Source organism: Cupressus sempervirens, chromosome 2 (assembly GCF_028749045.1).
Source record: "Cupressus sempervirens isolate cs-2001-9-10 chromosome 2, ASM2874904v1, whole genome shotgun sequence".
NCBI classification, from domain to species: domain Eukaryota; kingdom Viridiplantae; phylum Streptophyta; class Pinopsida; order Cupressales; family Cupressaceae; genus Cupressus; species Cupressus sempervirens.
Window position 1 is genome coordinate 739,482,459 of NC_143119.1, and position 20,185 is coordinate 739,502,643.

Here is a 20,185-nt window from a genome sequence, read left to right on the forward strand (position 1 = left end):
CACTTTTAACTCATATTTGTCTTTCTTTTTATTTAATTTTGATTTTTAAAATTGATTGAGTTTTCAGTTTTTATATTATTTTAGCTTACGACTACTAGTAAAAGTTATCTTATTCCTCATCAATTTAGTACATTCTTCACGTGTCTCTCAAAGAATCTAACCCATTTATCAAATGACATCTCTGTCGCTTTCAAATATGGGACCCAATTTCATGTATTGTCCATTTTATAGTTGACTCATTTAACTTCAATTATAACAAAGAAAATCTTTTGTACCCCATAAAGTTTCTTTATTCCCAAAGAGTCCTATAATAAGCGAACCTGATTAATTTTAATAGCTCAACACCATAAAGATAGACAAATTGAATCTATTATATTCAACCTAACATCATAGAAGTACCCCACAACCATTCAAGCTCGCCCACCATAAATCTCCATCATTGATAAATAAATAATAAAAACTCACTTCCTTCCAAATAAAAATACAACAAAACAAAATCAAACTGTTGTTCCCAGAACCTGCATTTACTCTAGTGGACCAGGGCATCTTAAAAAGCAGATGGTATATATTGTTTCCATTCATTCTGTCAGATGCATAAACTGGAAGACGCCACAAATTCACGACATATGTCTCCAAGTGACCAATCACACTATCAGGTACTCTGGTGTCATGGAAGTGCAAAATCTTGATCTGCTAAACGGGTCATATACGCGGGAAAAAGCAGAAGCTGTGGTGGCGAAGTGCCAATTGGGGAGGACCCACTCTGAGAAGAGGCCGACACCTACGCCATTGCCACCAAGCACGGTCACCCACATTACTATTTCAGTCCCAAATTTTATGATTGATCACCAAACAGCAGTCAACGTTGGAGGCTTCCTGGTTTCTCCCTCATGATCACCGAATTCATTAAAAACACGTTACCCAGTGATTCAAATTATTGTTAACTCTGTTGCAGCCGACTTCCTCTGAAACCTTCTTGTTTGCAATGTTCTCGATCGCTCGAACCGCCACGCGGACTTGTTGCTTTCTACCCGAGAGAAGTGCCACTCAATCGAGTTTTCAGAGTAAGGTTTTGTTGAATGGAGAGAGAAATCATGGGATCTGTGGGGTTAAGCAGAGTTTGGGGAGGACATGGTGGGAGCACAGAGCAGGTCGCAGCAGGGGACCGATCGTTAATGTTACGGAGGGAAGAACGATGGGTGAAATGGATGCTGTCAATTTGAATGTTAATTTGAAGGCGAGGAACATTGAAGTGTTAATTGCCGCAACAATGACTGTGCTGTTTGGTGTTGGCAACAAAGTCTTGTACAAATTAGCCCTCGTTCCTTTGAGAAACTACCCTTTCTTTTTGGCCCAGCTTGCTACTTTCGGGTAATCCCTTTTTTTCTCAGTCTCTATATCTTTGTCTTTTTTTGTTCCTGCATATTGGATACAAGTAATTCAAATTACTCAGTAGTTTGTCTGGGTGGACAAGGCATGAACCATAGTTGTTAATTAATTGCAATAGATTGACCACAGACCAGAATAGTGTATGTTACTTTGATGGTGATCCTAATTGAACCCCACAATCCTTGAGAATGCATCTGAGAATTCAAATACAATTGGATCGGTTTAGATTAACAAGACAGGAAAATAATCAGATTGCAGACAGTTATGGACCCACGAGAAGGCTGGGAAGCTGTTCTACATTTTTGACCTTGCAGAATCAATGAGAGTATTCCCAAAGGTCTCTTACAAGTTGGTTAAAGAGAAATAATTACACATTACACCGTTCAGCTTAGCCACACTTTATGAGAAAATCCCAAAGATCTGTCACTAGACATTCTTTATAATGGTTTACTGGCATCACAAACGTCAAGGCCTCTTCAAAAAGTAGATTATATCAATTTATGTATGCAACTAAAGATGCAAATTAGAGCTATGCACCAAATCTAATATCATTAGTAGAATAATGTTTCATATGTAACTAAACCTCTGAAATTACAGAAATACATAATTCTCTAGAGAAGATTCACAAGCATAGCCTTTCATAAGATATTATAGAGTTGAAGACTACAGGATTATGCAATTGGGTAGGATACTACTAGACTAAGCTAGTGAAAAAAATGAATGAACTTTGAAATGCAGAAGGATCGACTTTTGAGAGATTGGTGCCTTAGTCCATTGGTACTAGAGTCGAGCCTTAAAACCAAAACATCGCATATTCAATATCTCGCTGAGACACAATTCAGAGATACAATGATCAATACACCAATTTTTCTTTAATTTATTCCCAGCCAATCAGACAAACCTCATATGCTGTTATGAAAAATACCCTTAAAGACAGAATAATTTTTACAATTGCTTTGATAGTCACGCAATCAGGAATGAAAATAGGCTAGCAAACTGTTGACTACTTGTATCTCGGACAGGTACTTCTGAATAGGTGTGATGTCTATTTGCATGCAGAAGTCATCCCGTTAAATTTTCATGCACCCAGTTCACGTGAAAATTGAAGAATTTCTAATTTATAGTGAAAAAGAACATTAATTCTATTATTATTTAATGCAGCCTTCTTTTACCTCTGAGAGCTAATTTTAGTTTGGAGATGGGACACTGGAGTATTAGAAATTGGAGTGCGGAGGAAGAGCTAAACACATAGAGAAATAAGAGAATTTCCAAGAGAAGTTAAGAGTGAGTGTTCGGGATGGGAGATGATTGTGAGGCTAAAATCATCTTTCAACAATTGCTGTGGCAATCTTGTAATCTGCTGTATAAATTCTTGCTCAAGATGAATAAATGTGTGTTTGCAAGTTTTCCCCACATTGGGGTATCGTGGGTATATCTATGTTATTTGTTATTGGTTTCATGTGAATTTGCTTCTGCTGTTCATTGTTAAATAACCTAGAGTATTGGCTGTCATGAATTGAATAGATTAAAATTAATCTTTTGTTCTGAGAAATTTGTTGAGTAGTTAATTTGTGTTAGTGAAATAGGATCGATTAAACTTATTCTATAACTTATAATAGCACTTGTGGATATTTTATGTGTTTTCCAAGTTACTATATGAATGAATATATATGTCAAATAAAGAGGCATGTCTCTTTAACATATTAACTTACGTTAGTTAAAGTTATAACACAACTAATATATCCTTAACATATTATAATGGTTATATATATATATATATATATATATCACTCTTAATATAAGTTAATTATAATATTTGTCATATATTATATCTCATATATATAATATAATTTATCCGATAGAATTATAACATTAACACTCCCTCTTAATGAAGAAGGATAAAACACATAGATATTACACCATAGGTAATATCTCAAAAATAATACATATAGGAAATCTTTGATCAGAAGATTTCTACTATATGATATCAAGTAAGTATTGGCCTATCAGAATATCAACATATGATATTCACCAATTACTATTTGATATCATATTTGGTAACATGAGCATTGGCCTATTAGAATATCAACAATATGATATTCACCAAGCTCTCAAGAGTAATGGCCTATCAGAAACATCAATTGAATGATGATCACCAAGTACTCAGTATGGTATTGGCCTATCAGAATATCAAGGCAAGATATTCACCAAGTACTGAAAATATATCTATACAAGCAACTTGTAGATAATCAAATTAATGATATCAAAAACCTAGTTGTTGATTTAAGATAAAGCCTTTACATGAAACAATTTCACAAAATGAATCATGCTACAAGTTATTGTAAGGACGTCACTTTACAACAACTTCTCTTATACAAGTGATAATCATTTGGAAGTCGTCACTTCTTCATGTACACAGGGGATAGGCTCATACATGAATGACATCAAAAATTCACATGAGGTCTCCACGAATACTATCATGTGGTGTTGTCATAACATTCACCATAAACATATCAGAGAATAAGGTTTCTCCCTCTTAGTTTGATATCAAATTTTTTGACCTCTTAGCACAAGGTTCTCTCCAATGAAGTGTCAGAGTTCCTCTGAATCTGTTATCATCCTTTTAACCTCTTGGTAGCAAGTCATGTCATGCTTCCTTAGTTCAATGGTTACACTGATAGTATAAGGCCTTCCAGCCTACATGCATGAGACTTTATCGCAAGAATAATAGTCCTCTAGCTGTTATAGTTTCTGACTAGTGGAGAATCCATCAACAAGGTCTACTCCTTCTAAACCAAGATCATCAAAAATTTGATTGAAGCATTTTTATTTTTATTTTTTAAATTTTTTTCTTCTCCCTCTTTCTCCAAGGTTGCCTCTAATGAACTATTAGACTCCCTCTCATAATCATAATCATGAAGGATATTCGCTTCAAGATTGTCACATTAGCCAACCTAATCATCAGATGATTTGTGAATCCTAAATCATAGCTTCTTTGGAGCTGCTATCATAAGATTGAGTTTGCACAATATTTGGTAGCATGCCTAATGTTCCAATCTTCTTTCCTGTAAGGACATCCTCAAAGACAAAGGAAAATATTAAGGCAAATATACAAATGACTCTTTATAGCACATATTGAAGTACAAATAAGAGAGAGACTACAATAAGTAGATAAGTGTAATACTGAAGGATAATGAATACATATCTACGCATCCTTGATACAAGTTTGCTAAAATGAAAGTCCATATCTGAAAATGTCTTCTTAGATTATTTGAGAGACATTTCCTCTTTTGAATCGGCTCCTCACTAAGGATGGTTCAAGTTGGAACTTTGATAGTGTCACTTCTCTGACATCTCCTCACTGAAGATGGTTCAAATGGGAATGGAACATTGGTGTCCTATTCCCCCCACAATGTAAAATTCCCACCTATTCCATTTTATAGAATTTTCAGTCACTATCAAGTCCAATGAGAGACAAACATGCATGAATGATACCAATCTCTAAATCTGTTAGTCATCAACCTCTATATTTGAAGTGACCATCACATGACTTGAAACCTCAAATACCCAATTTGTCCAAAGTATTTGCAGATCTAAATTCTTTGCTCATAGTATTGAATAACACATCCAATACTGTGAAACAATTAGCCTTCCAATTGAAGATTCTATACTGAAGTAGAAGCAACTTAATACAACTGAATAGAGGCAGAATAATCACAGAGGTAACCCATAGCTCTCATAAATTTCCCAAACACTTAGGTCTGATAGATATAGTCCCTCATGCTTACGGTTTATGGTGTGTGACAACCACATTTCAACTGCTTATCAAAACCTCTGCCTGTAGAATAAAATAACACTCCCAATCATTAAGAATGAGATCTTCCGTTTGAACCTTTGATATCTCTCTTATCAAATTTCCTTTTCAATATACAGGCTGCACTATATTTTCTCACAGCCAAGCTTAATATCACTCTCCCGGCAATATATGAACTCTTGATGTTATAGAGGAATATACCAGCAAGTCTATATGACACTACGACCACCCACCAAGAGTGATGAATTGTCGAACACACAGCAGAAATACATGTTCTCCAGGATTTCCTTCAGTAATGTTCATGGAGACATTAGTCTTCCACCCAATATTTATGACAAGAACACTAGAGATAAAATATAGTAATTAATATTTATCCGAGAACCATACATAGACATATGAGTATCCCAAATAATAATCTTCACACTAATGACTCTTTACAACATAAGAGAATTTAACTCCAAACCATATGCTAGGTGGAATTATAAAGGCTGTCTTCTTCTAGATCCTTCAGCACACTATACCTAGAAGTTCTCCAAAACTACTAAAGCCGTCTGGCTTAGGGAATATAAACCATCTCGACTTAAGAAGACACAACACAACTGTGGATTTTTTTATTGGGTTCACCACATCCAGTTCCTACCTAGAGTATCCATTGTATTCCTTAACTTCACCATTTTTAGCAATACTTCTAATCAGAAATAGGGAGTTTTCAGTCAAACTGAGATTTGCCGCTCTAAATAAGGAAATCGATAATAAAAATTGAACCAATGCTTGTTCAAAGTTTTGTATTCTTGACAAAGTTTAATAATTTTCAGTCTCATATCCTCAGGGGAAATGTTTGAGAACTATAATGCAATTTAAAAATCCATGCTTATAAATAAGTCCAAAGAAATACTTGAGTGAAAGATATTTTCGTGTGTGAGAGTTTATTCTCTCGTGTCCAAGCCTTCTCAACCAATACCCTTGGACAGGTCTGCTTCAGTTATTTATTTTTTATTTTTAAAACTTAATCTCTACCTTGAGTAAGTTGGCCAGCTTTTGACCTAAGCGATAAAACATGGAATCAGTCTCAACTTGCTGCTGTCTAGAATAGTTTCCAATCACAGTTGATATTTGTTCCCTTTCTTAATATGCTTGACTTTCTCAATATAGTCGATATGCCTTATAAATGCTTTCGTAAAATCAATCTTGAAGGATGTTGTGTCTTACACTTGCACATGGAACCCTGCTTCTAGTCAGATCCATGAAGGCACTCATGTGTTGTCTCTACACAAAGTAGCATTTAACCGTCAACACAATGCTTTTCATTTTCTTCAGACTGTATAGCATACTTTATTTGAATTGCATGTTGATCATTAGCCATATCTGCTATTTTAAACTTTCTTTATTAAAATCTTCCTCCCAGGCTTTGCTCTGATACCATGTTAGTGAAATAGGATCGATAAAACTATTCTATAACTTATAATAGCACTTGTGGATATTTTATGTGTTTTCCAAGTTACTATATGAATGAATATATATGTGAAATAAAGAGGCATGTCTCTTGAAGAGACATGTCTCTTTAACATATTAACTTACATTAGTTAAAGTTATAACACAAGTAATATATCCTTAACATATTATAATGGTTATATTATATATATATCACTCTTAATATAAGTTAATTATAATATTTGTCATAAATTATATCTCATATATATAAATATAATATATCCGATAGAATTATAACATTAACAATTTGCAACTGGGTTATAGAAATTAACATGGTATCAGAGCACTAAACTTTGAATACAAAGTCAAGTTTTGTGAAACAAATTTCAAGAAAAATAAATCAGATTTCAGTTTTCAATTTCTTCGAGGGTTCCATTCTTCTACAATGGGAACCAATGTTCCACATGAGGATAGGCTTGAGGGTGCTTCAAACTACTTGCAATGGAAGGTTCAAATTACATTAGTTCTCAAGGAGAACAAGTTGTGGACCTATATTAGTATAGTGGTGACTTTACTAGTGAATGGTCCCGTTTCTCTAGATACATATGAAGTCCAGGAGCCCAAGGTGCAGAGGATTATCCTTAACTATGACCAAGATCACTTGATTGCCCATTTGTCAAAGAAAGACATCTTGATCAAGGCCTTGATGAAGCACAAGTTTGTATTCTTTAGGGATAAGTTGGGTGTTGTGTAGAACCATAGATTAACTACTAGCAGAGTACTCTCCAAGTTGCAAAAACTCGCCAATTTTTCTAGCTTGATGAGTTTCTATGGCTGTATTGGCACTAAATACTCGCTGATTTTTTGACAAAAACTCGCCAAGTACTTGCCTGAGTTTTTGCCAAAATCTCGCTCGTAGTTTTATAATTGCACTTAAAGGAAAAAAATGGCCCAATTTAATTTCATTTCTCATTTCTCAACTTGTATTTTGTTGAGAGGGGGAAAATAATCTTCCCAGCACTTGCAAACTGATTTCTATCGATATGAAGCGAACTTGCCGTTGTTTTTGAAGAGGATGACATCAATGATTTGGAAAGGCAGGCTATGGAGGAGGGGTGGATTTGGTTTCACACTAGATGACATTGGGTTGAATGAGTAGTCATTGCTAGTGCAAGCAAAAGCTAGAGGTAGAGCTACATTGAGGATGGAGGACAAGCCATAGACTGTGTTAGACATACCAAGCAAGGAGGCATACTTGTGCCAATGCAGACTTCCAAGACTACACCCTCTAGTTCTACCTCTCCCTTAGTTTTTACTAGTGGTTGGAAGAGGAAGATATAATTGTAATGATGTATTTACTTTTAATTTTACATAAATTATTTACTATATTGCCTCTATCCATCAACGTTCTTCACGAGAATGCAATTTTGTGCTCGTTTTGTGTTTAAATGTGTCTAGACTAAGCTTGTTTCTTTTGCGTTCTCATTTATTGACTCATTGGATGCATCTTCTCATTGAAATTTGCATAACAAAATGCATTTCAAATTTCAAATTTAAGCAACTATTTAAGTTCTCGAGTTTTTTTGTCAAAAACTGGCTGAGTTTTTCTCGAATTTTATTTTTAGGCCTGGGCAAGTTTTCCGACTATGTGTAGAACACCTTGCTAAGACGGAGTGTTGAGTTGGTGTAGCTTAGACAAGTACTTTTGAATAGGTGTATTGTCTACACATGCAGAATTTGTCCAGTTAATTTTTCCATGCACCTAGTTCATGTAAAAAGTGAAGAATTTGCAATCTTTAGTGAAAAAGCACATTATTTATTTAGTTAACATAGTCTTATTTTATCTGTAAGGGTGAATTTTAGTTTGGAGCTAATTTTAGCTTGGAAATCTTGGTCGTTGGAGGATTATAAATTGGAATGTGGCGGAAGAGCTAGACACATTGAGAAAAAAGAAAATTTCCAAGAGAGCCTAGGGAAGAAGGGGAAATAAAATTTTAGCAAGCAAAGCAGAGGTAATTATTCTTATAGATATAAATTACTATGCTTTTTGTTATAATTGTTCAGAGTCCAGATTCTTGCATAGGCATAGTTTGGTGATTCAGTGAGAGCTAGTGTCTGGGCCAAGATTGGGAGGCTGAAATTATCGGTGTTTAATTGTTGTAGCAATCTTGTAATGTACAGTATGAATTCTCGCTCTTGAAGTTGAATAAACATGCTTTTTTTCCCCACATTGGGGTTTCCTAAGTATATCTGTCTTATTTGTTTTTGGTTTCGTCTGAATTTCCTTTTGTTGTTTATTGTTATTCATTTCTGTTAAATAACACAGAGTATTGCTTGAGGACAAGCAATCATTGGCCAGCGAGGATTTGTAATGTCCCCAATTTTTAATGTAATAATTTTTAATGTCCCATATCATCTAAAATACTGAAACAATACTGAAATAGAGATGCGCATGTTGAGATAATGGGTGTTGCACACATTGCATAATATTGTTATTTTATTATTTTATTTTTATTATGTAATGTTGTACCTAGATGGACGTGCAACATGTAAAGATTTCCATGGAATATTCTTGATGAGTTGTATTGTAACATTGTGAAAATATTTTATGTAATTATTTAATATTGGGAAAAAGAATTAAATGCCCAATATTAAATGTGGGGTCAGTGGGTTAGGTAGCACATGGTTTTAGCACATGGTTTATGTAATACCACTTGGTGGTTTTTGTGGGACTTGCTACTATATAAGCAGCCACAAGGGTAGTTGTTGTATAGAGAGTTAGAGAGAGGGACAAGGAGAAGACAAAAGGCAAGAGTCGAGCAGGACAAGGCTTGACAGGTTAGCCAAGGGAGCATTTGTAAAGGTTGAAAGCATGGCATGGGATGTGTGGATTCATGCTTGTTCACATAGTTTGCTCGGTTGTGGCTATGGCCATGAAGGCTTCCATGGTTGTATGGCAATGGTATTTTTGCTGAATAATACATGGTGATGGATGCTTTTGGAGGTTGGGTTTTTCCCTCAATGAGGGTTTCCCAAGGTATATCTTGTGTCACAAATTTTGTGGGTATGTTGTCTATTCTCTTGCATGTGGATTTTAATTCCGTGTTTATTTCAGATCTATTATGGGTTATGTGGAAACGGTTATATTCTTTATTGCCAAGTTTCTTTACAAGTGTTATCAGAGCTATGGTTTTATTATTATAACCCTAGATTGAATCCATGGGAATGCATGAGAGGATAAAAGAAAATGGCAAGATATATGAATAATTTATTGCAGATCTAAGGGCTTTGGGTTTGCTGTTATGATGGGATGTTAAAAGATTTGGGCATGTGAAATTGTTGGACAAAAAGATTTTTCGGATGTTTCATTTAAATGAGGGTTTTGGGGGGTACTTGCAAAAACGACCTCCTGGGTAAAAAAAAAAAAAAGACATCACCATTGGATCCGGGTTGACATTTCCATAAATTTTGATATATAATATGCCCTAGTTTGGCCATGTTCAAAGGAAATGAAAGAGTTTTTTGGTTTCAGCCCATGATGGCCGTCAAATTTAATCCCGTCAGAATTTTCGTCACTGAAAAAAAAATAAAAATGAAAAATTGTACTGAAAATGGTAAAAAGACTGTCTTAGTAAAATGGCCATAACTTTCTCTCAGAATATCGGATTTCAGAGTTCTTATAGGTGTTGGAAAGCTAATTCAGAGCACTACAAGATGGTGTAGGTTTGGTTTTATGATTTTGAAATTTTGTTAGGTTTTAAGAGCCCTAAAGTCAGATGTTATTTATTTTGAGCACGGATTAGGGCATAACTTGGGCATACGGAGTCAGATTTTGGACTTCGAGTAGTCAACGGAAAGCTCTTGGAGAGTTCTACACATTAGTTTAGATTTGATGCAAGTTTGGCATGATTTATTTGTTAATATATTGATCTGAACAGTTTATAGATATATTTTGACTATGGTAACATTGTGAGTTTATGGCATTGGAAATTTAAGATTTGATGTCATTGTATACTCAATTCATATTTCAGATTGGTCTTATGATAATATGGTTATCGGTGTTTGGATTTGGATATGCATGATGACTTGTTGGATCTACAAGTTGTGCAGTGTTGTAAGCGGTCTATACTTACAGGTTGCATTTATAGCTTGGTTATGGGTTGTCTTTGCCCATTGATCTTTCATTATTGATGCATATTCAGATTGGTTGTTTGGATTTGGGTTGTCTATGCCCTGAGTCACATGATTTGCTGATTTTATTCTTCATGTAGAAGGGATGAGATGTTGTTACCAGGTACAGTCATGGTGGAGGATTGTGGTTGACTATGCTGACAGGTTGGACACTTTGAGAGACAGATGCTCGGTTCATGGATGTGATCATGGTGTCATGGATTTTGGCATGACATGATTGGTTATACAGGTACATCCTTGATGTTCATTAGCTTGGATTTTCTGATTTGGTTATGGTGGTATATCTTCTTGGTAGAGGATCATGGTTATTTGGTTTCTTTTGAGGAGCTCATGATGTGCACTTTGAGTTCTTTGATGGTTTGATGCCTTGGTTGATTCTCATGGTTAGAAGATGGTTTTTCATCATTATGTCATGGATAGCTTGGATACACGGTTTAGTGGGAGCTTGTGACAGTGATGGGGTGACGGTGCAGGATTAGTTCCTGGTTTGGTTTATATCTTCTTGGTTTGGAGAGGATGGATTTTATGATGCCATAGGTGACTTGGTACCACAGTTGAGTGGGAGTTGTTGGCATTGATATATTTATTGAGTGTTTGCAGATGTTGGAGGTTTGTCTTAGATCCTGTTGTTGCAGAAGCGTCTTTGACATTTGCATGGTGCACTTGTTATCTTCATGGTGTATGAGGATGGTTAGATCTTGAGGACTCATGGAGTTCTTGGTTATCTTCATGGTATGTGGAGATGTTTTTTCTTCATGGTGTGTGGAGATGGTTGCATCTTGAGGACTCACAGGGTTCTTGGCAAAGGTGTGGTTTATGCTTTTATTTGGCATGTTATCCTTGGTATGAGGATGGTTTCATTATTATGTCATGGTATACTCTTGATACGCGTTTAGAGTTGTGACAAGTTATGGTGTGTTCATATGGAGCATGTTATCTCTTTAGTTGAGATGGTAAGATCATGTTGTCATGTTTATGTTCCTGAGCCCATGGTTGGAACTTTGACATTAATCTTGGTTTAGTTTCTTGGTATTGAGTACACTGATCATAAGCTGGATACTTCATGATATTGCTATGTTGCATTTGGAGTTGGCATGGATTGATTCGTTACAGGTGCTCATGGATACTTAGAGACGGCGGTGACGCTGATTTCTCTTAGATTAGAGAAGTATTTGTTGGGACGGTTGATGGTTTCAGCAGGAAGTCCGAGGGGCAGTCACCTGATATGGACTTGAGAGGAGATTGTTCTTAGATGAGTCTTGGTTGGAGACTTGGGTATCTTGATGAGCATTCTCATTCCCCACTCTTGGTCTACTCGATGGTTTGCTATTTGAGAGGTATAGCCCATTATTTTCTCTCAGTTGCATTATATTTATGCTTGTCTTTCATGGATATGGATCTTGAGCTATGGTACATGAGTTAGTTCTGGAGGGTTCATTTGAGAGATGGTTTAGCATTGGTTATCTCCATGTGCATATGTTGTTATGCTGGTTGAGTTTGGGAGATGGTTTTATATTGGGCATTTTCCTTGGATTAGGAATGGTTATTCCTTAGTTTAGGAATGGTTTATTGAGTTTGATCTTCTTGTGAGAGGCTTACATCCATGATTAGTTATATGGTATGGTTTGGGTGTTGTTGAGGCTTCTTGTTGGGGTTTTATGGAGGAGATCATACTTGCACAGTTTACATCTAGAGGTGTGTGTAGAAGGACATGATACAGGTTATGATTTGCATGGTTTCTCTGGTCTTGGTTATCTTCTTGGATGTTCAGTTTTGCTTACATTGGATTTGAGATTGGTTAGATATTGTGATCACTGGTTTGTGCTTATGCATGTCATGTGAGAGATGACATGGTTATTTCTTTCTCTTTCCTCTGTTGGTTGTGGTGAACTTGGGAGAGCATTGGAGACTTGTTATGAGAAATTTTTCTTGCAGGATATCAATTTATGTATTGTGGATGTCCTTGATACTACATGGATTCACTTCTTTGAGATGTGTTGAGTGGATTGGTTATAAATTTGACATTATCTTTTGCAGTGGGAGCTTCTTGGTATATATGTGGCAGGTATTGCTCTTGAGGCTTGTGATTGCAGGTTATAGATTGGATATGTCGGTGATATGAGATTCACTTGTTATACCTTTGAGGTATGGATAGTTGGATGGGTTTGGCACTTGCTGTGGGTGCTATTTGAGCTATGGATATTTTGACAACTACAGATACATGTGATTACCTTTGGATCAGGTTTTTTTTTTTTTTTGTGCTTGGAATTTCAGTTGGTACAGGATTTTATGATCTTCTAATGTGACAGGTTGGGTGGTTTTCTCTTTGGATGGCTTCTATGTATGTCTAGTGGGAGTGGCATAATAGGAGGTGAGATCATTCATGTTTGAGATGCTGGATACTTTGATTTTGTCGCGGGTACCAGGATGGAGCACTTAGTGTATTTTGATCCATGATGGTGGATGCGCTGGGAGGGATTGTTCCCTTGTTCATTTATGTGGCTACGGATTGACCCTATGCAATGTATACAACAAGTGGGAGATTGTTGAGATAATGGGTGTTGCACACATTGCATAATATTGTTATTTTATTATTTTATTTTTATTATGTAATGTTGTACCTAGATGGACGTGCAACATGTAAAGATTCCCATGGAATATTCTTGCTGAGTTGTATTGTAACATTGTGAAAATATTTTATGTAGTTATTTAATATTGGGGAAAAGAATTAAATGCCCAATATTAAATGTGGGGTCAGTGGGTTAGGTAGCACATGGTTTTAGCACATGGTTTATGTAATACCACTTGGTGGTTTTTGTGGGACTTGTTACTATATAAGCAGCCACAAGGGTAGTTGTTGTATAGAGAGTTAGAGAGAGGGACAAGGAGAAGACAAAAGGCAAGAGTCGAGCAGGACAAGACTTGACAGATTAGCCAAGGGAGCATTTGTGAAGGTTGAAAGCATGGCATGGGATGTGTGGATTCATGCTTGTTCACATAGTTTGCTCGGTTGTGACTATGGCCATGAAGGCTTCCATGGTTGTATGGCAATGGTATTTTTGCTGAATAATACATGGTGATGGATGCTTTTGGAGGCTGGGTTTTTCCCTCAATGAGGGTTTCCCAGGGTATATCTTGTGTCACAATTTTGTGGGTATGTTTTCTATTCTCTTGCATGTGGATTTTAATTCCGTGTTTATTTTAGATTTATTATGGGTTATGTGGAAACGGTTATATTCTTTATTGCCAAGTTTCCTTACAGCGCAAACCAATATTTTTTCTCAATGAAACTTAACACCTTAATTTCACTTTAAAATTCACAACCAACAAACTTGGAAGAATAAAATCTGTTTATATTAATAGTAGCAAAATGTCTATATATAGCAGATTCAATCATTTGTGGAACCTGTTGCTTGATTCTGCAATCCACATTGGCAGGCTGAATGTCGACTTGCCCCAGAAATTCTACAGCAGGCCTGTAAATTAAATTGCAGACTTATGGAATGAAATGCTGATCTTCATAGGTGAATCACGGGCCCAAATAGGAGATTGCAGGTTGAAGTAACTTGAATGCAGGCCTCCCAAAACACATCTGCAACTGATATTTAGGTCTCCACGCTGAAAATTATGAATTGTAGGTCCAAGACAAGATGCCGCCTTGTTTCTAAAGAGATGAATTGGCATAGGGATCACCAATAATGCAAGTAACAACATAAATGCTGCCTTCCAGATGTAAATCAGTAAACAACAATGCCCAATTTAAGCCCTTCAAATGCAACAACAGGATGATAATAATTCCTCAGTGAATTCACTCCACAGTTGCACAATATCACTTCCAGAAAAGCAATCTCCTTAGACAACATAGTAGGAGAAGGCAAATTTTTATACAACAACAACAATTTGCTATAGAAGTTCTCAGACAGACCCTTATACTTCAGCAAGGGCACACAAATCAGAACTCAGAAAAAGCCACAAAGGCAACAAAGTAAATTGATTTTCAAGCCTGCCTTTCCCAATGAAATGAGCTCTCATTAATAAGCTTTCGTTAGCAAAAGTTTCCGTAAAACCCCACTTCAAAAATCGTGGAAGTTTCCCAAAAGAAATCAACACTAGATTCTTTCCAACTTGCTTTTTAGAAATATCTCTTAAAGCCATTATTATAATAATATAAACGTAATTATAATAATGCAACTCATTGAATAATAAATAAATAGGAGCTCATGCAATTCTTAACCTAATTAATTGTAGGTGACGACAACCGCCAAGCCACCCACTATACTGCCAAAAATAGCAACTACTAAAAATAGACTTACTAAAAATAGTAAATCTATAAATGAGACCCCCAAAACGCCATGTCAGCTCATGAGGGTCGCTATAGTGAACTGACTTGGCCAACTGTAGGAACTTGCTAAAAATGGGGACATTACACTTGCAACTACCTACAAGCCATGCTTAAATGATTGTCGGGGAAGACCTTTCTGAGCACGTACAAAGATAGCCGACGACAACACTTCCCACAAAAAAAAAAAAAAAAAGGTCCGAGATATGTTAAATCAATTGGAACCACAAATACAAATATTAACTTGGGCCCCATATTAATTAATTAAAGTAACTAATTAAAGGTCCTTTTATTATATAATTTAAATTTTGGGAACAATTAATTAATTAATTAAATTAAATTAAATTATTACATTAAAAATTGGGGACATTACACTCTAAATCTGATTTTTGCAATTCAATAGTCTCCCTCTGAATGTCATTTCTTCCTATTTGAAAAAATTGATTGCAATGACTATTTGAATAGGCTCTTTCTCTCAAATTTCTATCAACATTTAATTAGCAAGAATTTCTTAGTATTCAGTAATCCATCAAACCACATATTTGTCACCCATCAGTCATCACAAATCTTCTAGAATCCAATTTTCTTATTCTGGTTTGCATCGTTCTCTTAGATTGCTTTGAAACCTTTTTAATTTTTAGGTAATGCTCGTTAACCACAAGCAAGCCATCACATTTGTTGCCTTCCCAACCATAGATGATAAGCTCTTATCATCACCCTTGAGCACATGGCATTTTCGTACATCGCAAATTCATTACTACTAATGCAAGAACGACCTTGCATATATATGAATGAATGCCTCCTAATAGACCTCTAGTTGGCCTTGTAGTTTTTGTGCCAAGAAAAGTATCCGACCTAATAATTACAAGTTACATTCATATAGGTCTTGCCCAATTAAATATCTGCAAGTTACATGAATCACCCAATCAGGGCCAAACCAAAATAAAGATTGATATGACAAAGTTCGTTAGCAACATGGCTAAGGCCAACCAGCCAATTAGCTATTAGGCATTCTAGGATAGCCCTAGAAGGGATCTAACCTAGCTACACATCAACAGATGGTACCGAGCATATGTTAAAGCCTTTCAGTATATTGATCTTTAGGGATATTCAATCCCTATCTTGCTTCTTGACACTTTATTACTTAAAGTCCTTTGGAGGTCCTTAGATCTCCGCTTGTATTCAACGAGAATGAGATGAATTGCCCTTGACCTCTTGATGAGAGCAGGGGCTTAAACTGATGACTTCAACAATGTCCCCTTACTGTAGGATATTGAGGAGTCTCGCTGGTTTGTATTTACTCTAGGCCCAGTTTGTTTTGTAGGACTGGTTTGTAACTGGACTGTGGATTGATAATCTCCAATTTGTATTTCTTTTATTACAATCACTTGTCTCCACTGATGAAAAGCCTTATGACTCAAGATTGAGTAAGATGTTACTCTTGTAGATGAATTTTTACTTAATCATTTTTTTTGGTCTTCACACTACTTTGTTATTCAAAAGGTTTATGCTATATCTATTGTGTTTTTGCTGACAATTCTGACTATGTTAATGTCACTGGGTACTGTTTCTTCCAATATGGATTGAGGCCCTTCTTTTAGTCTACAACTTTTATAACTTCCTGTGATGGACGTCTTTGTTGATGAGTATGGTTCCCATGATACACTTTAAATTGCCACAACTACACCCACGTTGGTTCATGGACAATTCTCTGCTGATGTGGTTTATTGTTTGTCTGTTAAATGCTAGAGATCCTCATGCTGGTGTTTATACTTATATTTGGTGTAATCCACGTTGGAGTTTTACTGCCCCTTTGTTCTTTTCTTTTCTTCTTACTTTTTTGGTCGTATTTGTAATGTCCCCATTTTTGCCAACATTGGAGTTTTATGGATTAACCTATTATTGTGATACTCGTAGGCTAATTATTGTGGATAGAGGGTCTTTTGAGGCAGTGGCATGGCTTGGGAGGGTTTTGTCTTCTCCACAATTCAGTAAGCTACAGGTTGGTCTTCGTTTGGCTCAAATTGGACTTCATTTGTTCTTAGATTTGTGTACTTATTATTTGTGATAAGTCGGGTGTTGATTGAGATGGACCCTTTCTATTTTTGGAGAGTGGATTTGGTCACATGGAGAAATAATAGGTGTGACTCCTATTTAAGACGATATATTTAAATGATGAGTATTTTGGGAGTTATTATATTTTTAGTGGCCAAATTATTATTAAATCATTAAATGACTAATTATAAAGTTATAATTTAACTATATAATTTCACTTAAGTTGAGGGTTGAGTCACCATTGGAAGGGGGCCATTTATTATATGCCTAAGCTAAGTATTTAATTTATGAAGTGAAGTTGTGTTGGAAAGTTTCAAGAGTTGAGTTCTTTTGGGAAACTTTCACAATTTCAAAAGTTGAGTTCTTTTGAAAACTTTTATCAACAAAGCATTATAAATATGAGCTCATTTCATTGTAAAAAGCATGCTTGAATATTTATTTGCTTTGTTGCCTTTGTGGCTTTTTCTGATTTCTGTTTTTTGTGCCCTTGCTCAAGTATACGGGTCTGAATTTTGAGTTGCTCCAGTGGATCTACAGCTGAAGTATTGTAGATTCAAATATGAGATTTTATTCTAAATTGTGTTGCAAATAGTTGCTGAGGTAAAACTATTTGCTAATTTCTCCCGCTGTTCTAATTGTAGTCTAAGAAGAATTTGCTGGTGAGGGTTCATGTTCAAATTTTGAAAAAGAGGTTTTTTGGAATTATTAATCCTACCTGTGTCTGCAATTTAGAGGCTCTATCTGGGCAATTAAGGTTGTTGTTTTTCACTTGGAAGGTTGCATTTTTTATATTAAGAAGCTTGCAACATTTCCTAAGGCTGAGATGTCAATTACTAGGGGCTGGACGTGTTTCCTTAGTGCGTACGACTCATACTTTTGGGGCTGCATATTACAGCAGAGCCTGCATTTTTCATCTAGAGACCCGCAACTCAATTCTATAGTCCTGTGAGCTGCTAACAAGGCTGGAGATTGTGTTCATTGGCTGCGTTTTGAGGAAGGGATTTGCAAATCAGTTTCACAAGTTAAATTTCAGACATTAACATTGATATCAAGATGGGCGACAACCATACATGCAAGGAAATTGTCATTGCAAGGGTATTTACATTTCTCATACCAGGTTCCTATTTGCTGTATGGAATTATATTAAATTTTCTTGCAAATATTATCTTATATTGTCAATTCAATTAGTAGATAATAAATTCAGAGTGTTCTTGTTATTTCCTGGTATTTATAATTCATAATTCATTGCATATGTCTAAAACTCCGTTAGTAAAGTCCACAAGATCACAATATAAATCAGAGTGGTATAAGAGTTGTGCGCTGAGTGTTTGACAAAATGCCTAATTACATTAGTAAAGAAATTTGGAGTTTATGAAGTTATAACCAGCTGAGGGTTATTGCAGTATTTGCTTTTATGGCTTTTGTGCTGAACCTGTATGCCAACCTGATCTGTGGTGTTGGTGCCTCCAGGATATGGTATAACGCCTGAGAAACTATCTTTTGTTTTGTGATTGCTGTTAGTGCCAATGACGTTGATTGTCTCAGTTTATTTATTTTTTTTCTTATTCTTCAAACTCTTCTGATTCCTTCGATGCTGAGATGTGTAACAATCATTTCCTGTTGATGCTATCCCGTTCAGTATGTCTTTGCATATATACGCAGGATTGAAGTTTGAAAAGCTGTGACTATAATTAGTCGGGCCTCTTCTCCACGCCTATGCTTGTATTTTATTATCATATTAAATAATGGTTTTATTTTAATTAGTTAATTATCAGTATTGCATGGACTGATAATGTTTAATTCATAATTTAATTACTATTCTTAATGTTTATTGAAAAGAATAAACTATTTTAACAAAGAATTATTATTGGTGCGTGTCAATTATTATTTGGAATAATAACAATTTGGATTATTATTATTTTAGATAAAAGTCAATAACAATTTGCAATCATTAATTTAATGATTTTGTTGTGTGGATTTATAATTATTATTTTAATAATAATCGTTTATGAATTGTACTCATCATTTATTCTTGATTAAAATGAGGGGAATGGTACTTAATAATTTAATTGATTTTATCCAAGCAAATGCTCACTCTAATTTTCAAGGGTTATTACAACAAGAGATAGCACATAGGCCAAGTATATCTTAGCCTTAAATCCATTGTACGTGCATAAGGGGGATTTTCCAATATTTTATTTATTATTTGAGCCCCAACTTTTGTCGTTTGGAGCTTTTGGATACCCAGTATTCTGATGTAGTAAGCCCGTGGAGGTGTTTAAGCATTATTAAATTGCTTTTTACCATTGACGGTTTAATTGGTTTAATGATGTTTTGAATAGTTATTTGAGTGATTTGATGTTTCAGAGAAATATACTGTACGAGTATCTAATTTAATTGGAATTAAATGCTTTATTTGTTTGGGGGATTTTGGAATTTATTAATTTATTTATTTAATGTGATTTTATTTTATTTTCTTATTTTGAAATGAGTTCCTTTTTTATTGTGAAAAAGTAAAAAAAAAACACTCAGTAAATTTTAATCTGCTATTTGCTGAGAAACCCTCTCCTCTTGAATTTGAATTGGCTTGGATACGATGATCGGAGGTAAATATTTTGTAGGCATTTGATCTTTGGATTTCTCTTGTTGACTCTACCAGTTCTGCAATTTCAACTGGTTTTGTTGAGTCTTTGGCAATTTCTTTAATTTTCAAATTTCTCCAGATTCAAGATAAGAATCTCTTCTTTTCTCCTTAGTCTTTCAACTTAAATGTAAAGAGTGCTGCAAATGATTTATTTAATGTTTTTCAACATGTTTCTAGTTTATGGAATTGAATTTGGTGTTGATCTGATTATTTCCCCAATTTGCATTGTGAAATGAGGGTTTTAGTGTACTTATGCTGTCCATTTGGGTATGGATGAGTGTATTGAGAAAATGATTTCATTTTTGGGATGTCCTGTGAATGA

The 20,185-nt window shown here is 35.3% G+C and overlaps 1 protein-coding gene across 2 annotated transcripts in view; it reads left to right on the forward strand.

Annotated features, from left to right (window-relative positions):
* Positions 1 to 534: 534 nt before the first annotated feature.
* LOC149575502 (protein CLT1, chloroplastic-like) overlaps positions 535 to 20,185 on the forward strand; it is a 104,261-nt gene continuing 84,610 nt past the window's right edge. Inside the window, exon 1 of one of the 2 annotated variants that reach the window (XM_089815241.1) lies at positions 535 to 1,371. In XM_089815241.1, the coding sequence (XP_089671367.1) occupies positions 986 to 1,371 (386 nt within the window). In that variant the 5' untranslated portion in view covers positions 535 to 985. The remainder of the gene's footprint in view (positions 1,372 to 20,185) is intronic. The other variant, XM_089815242.1, reaches the window with a different exon arrangement.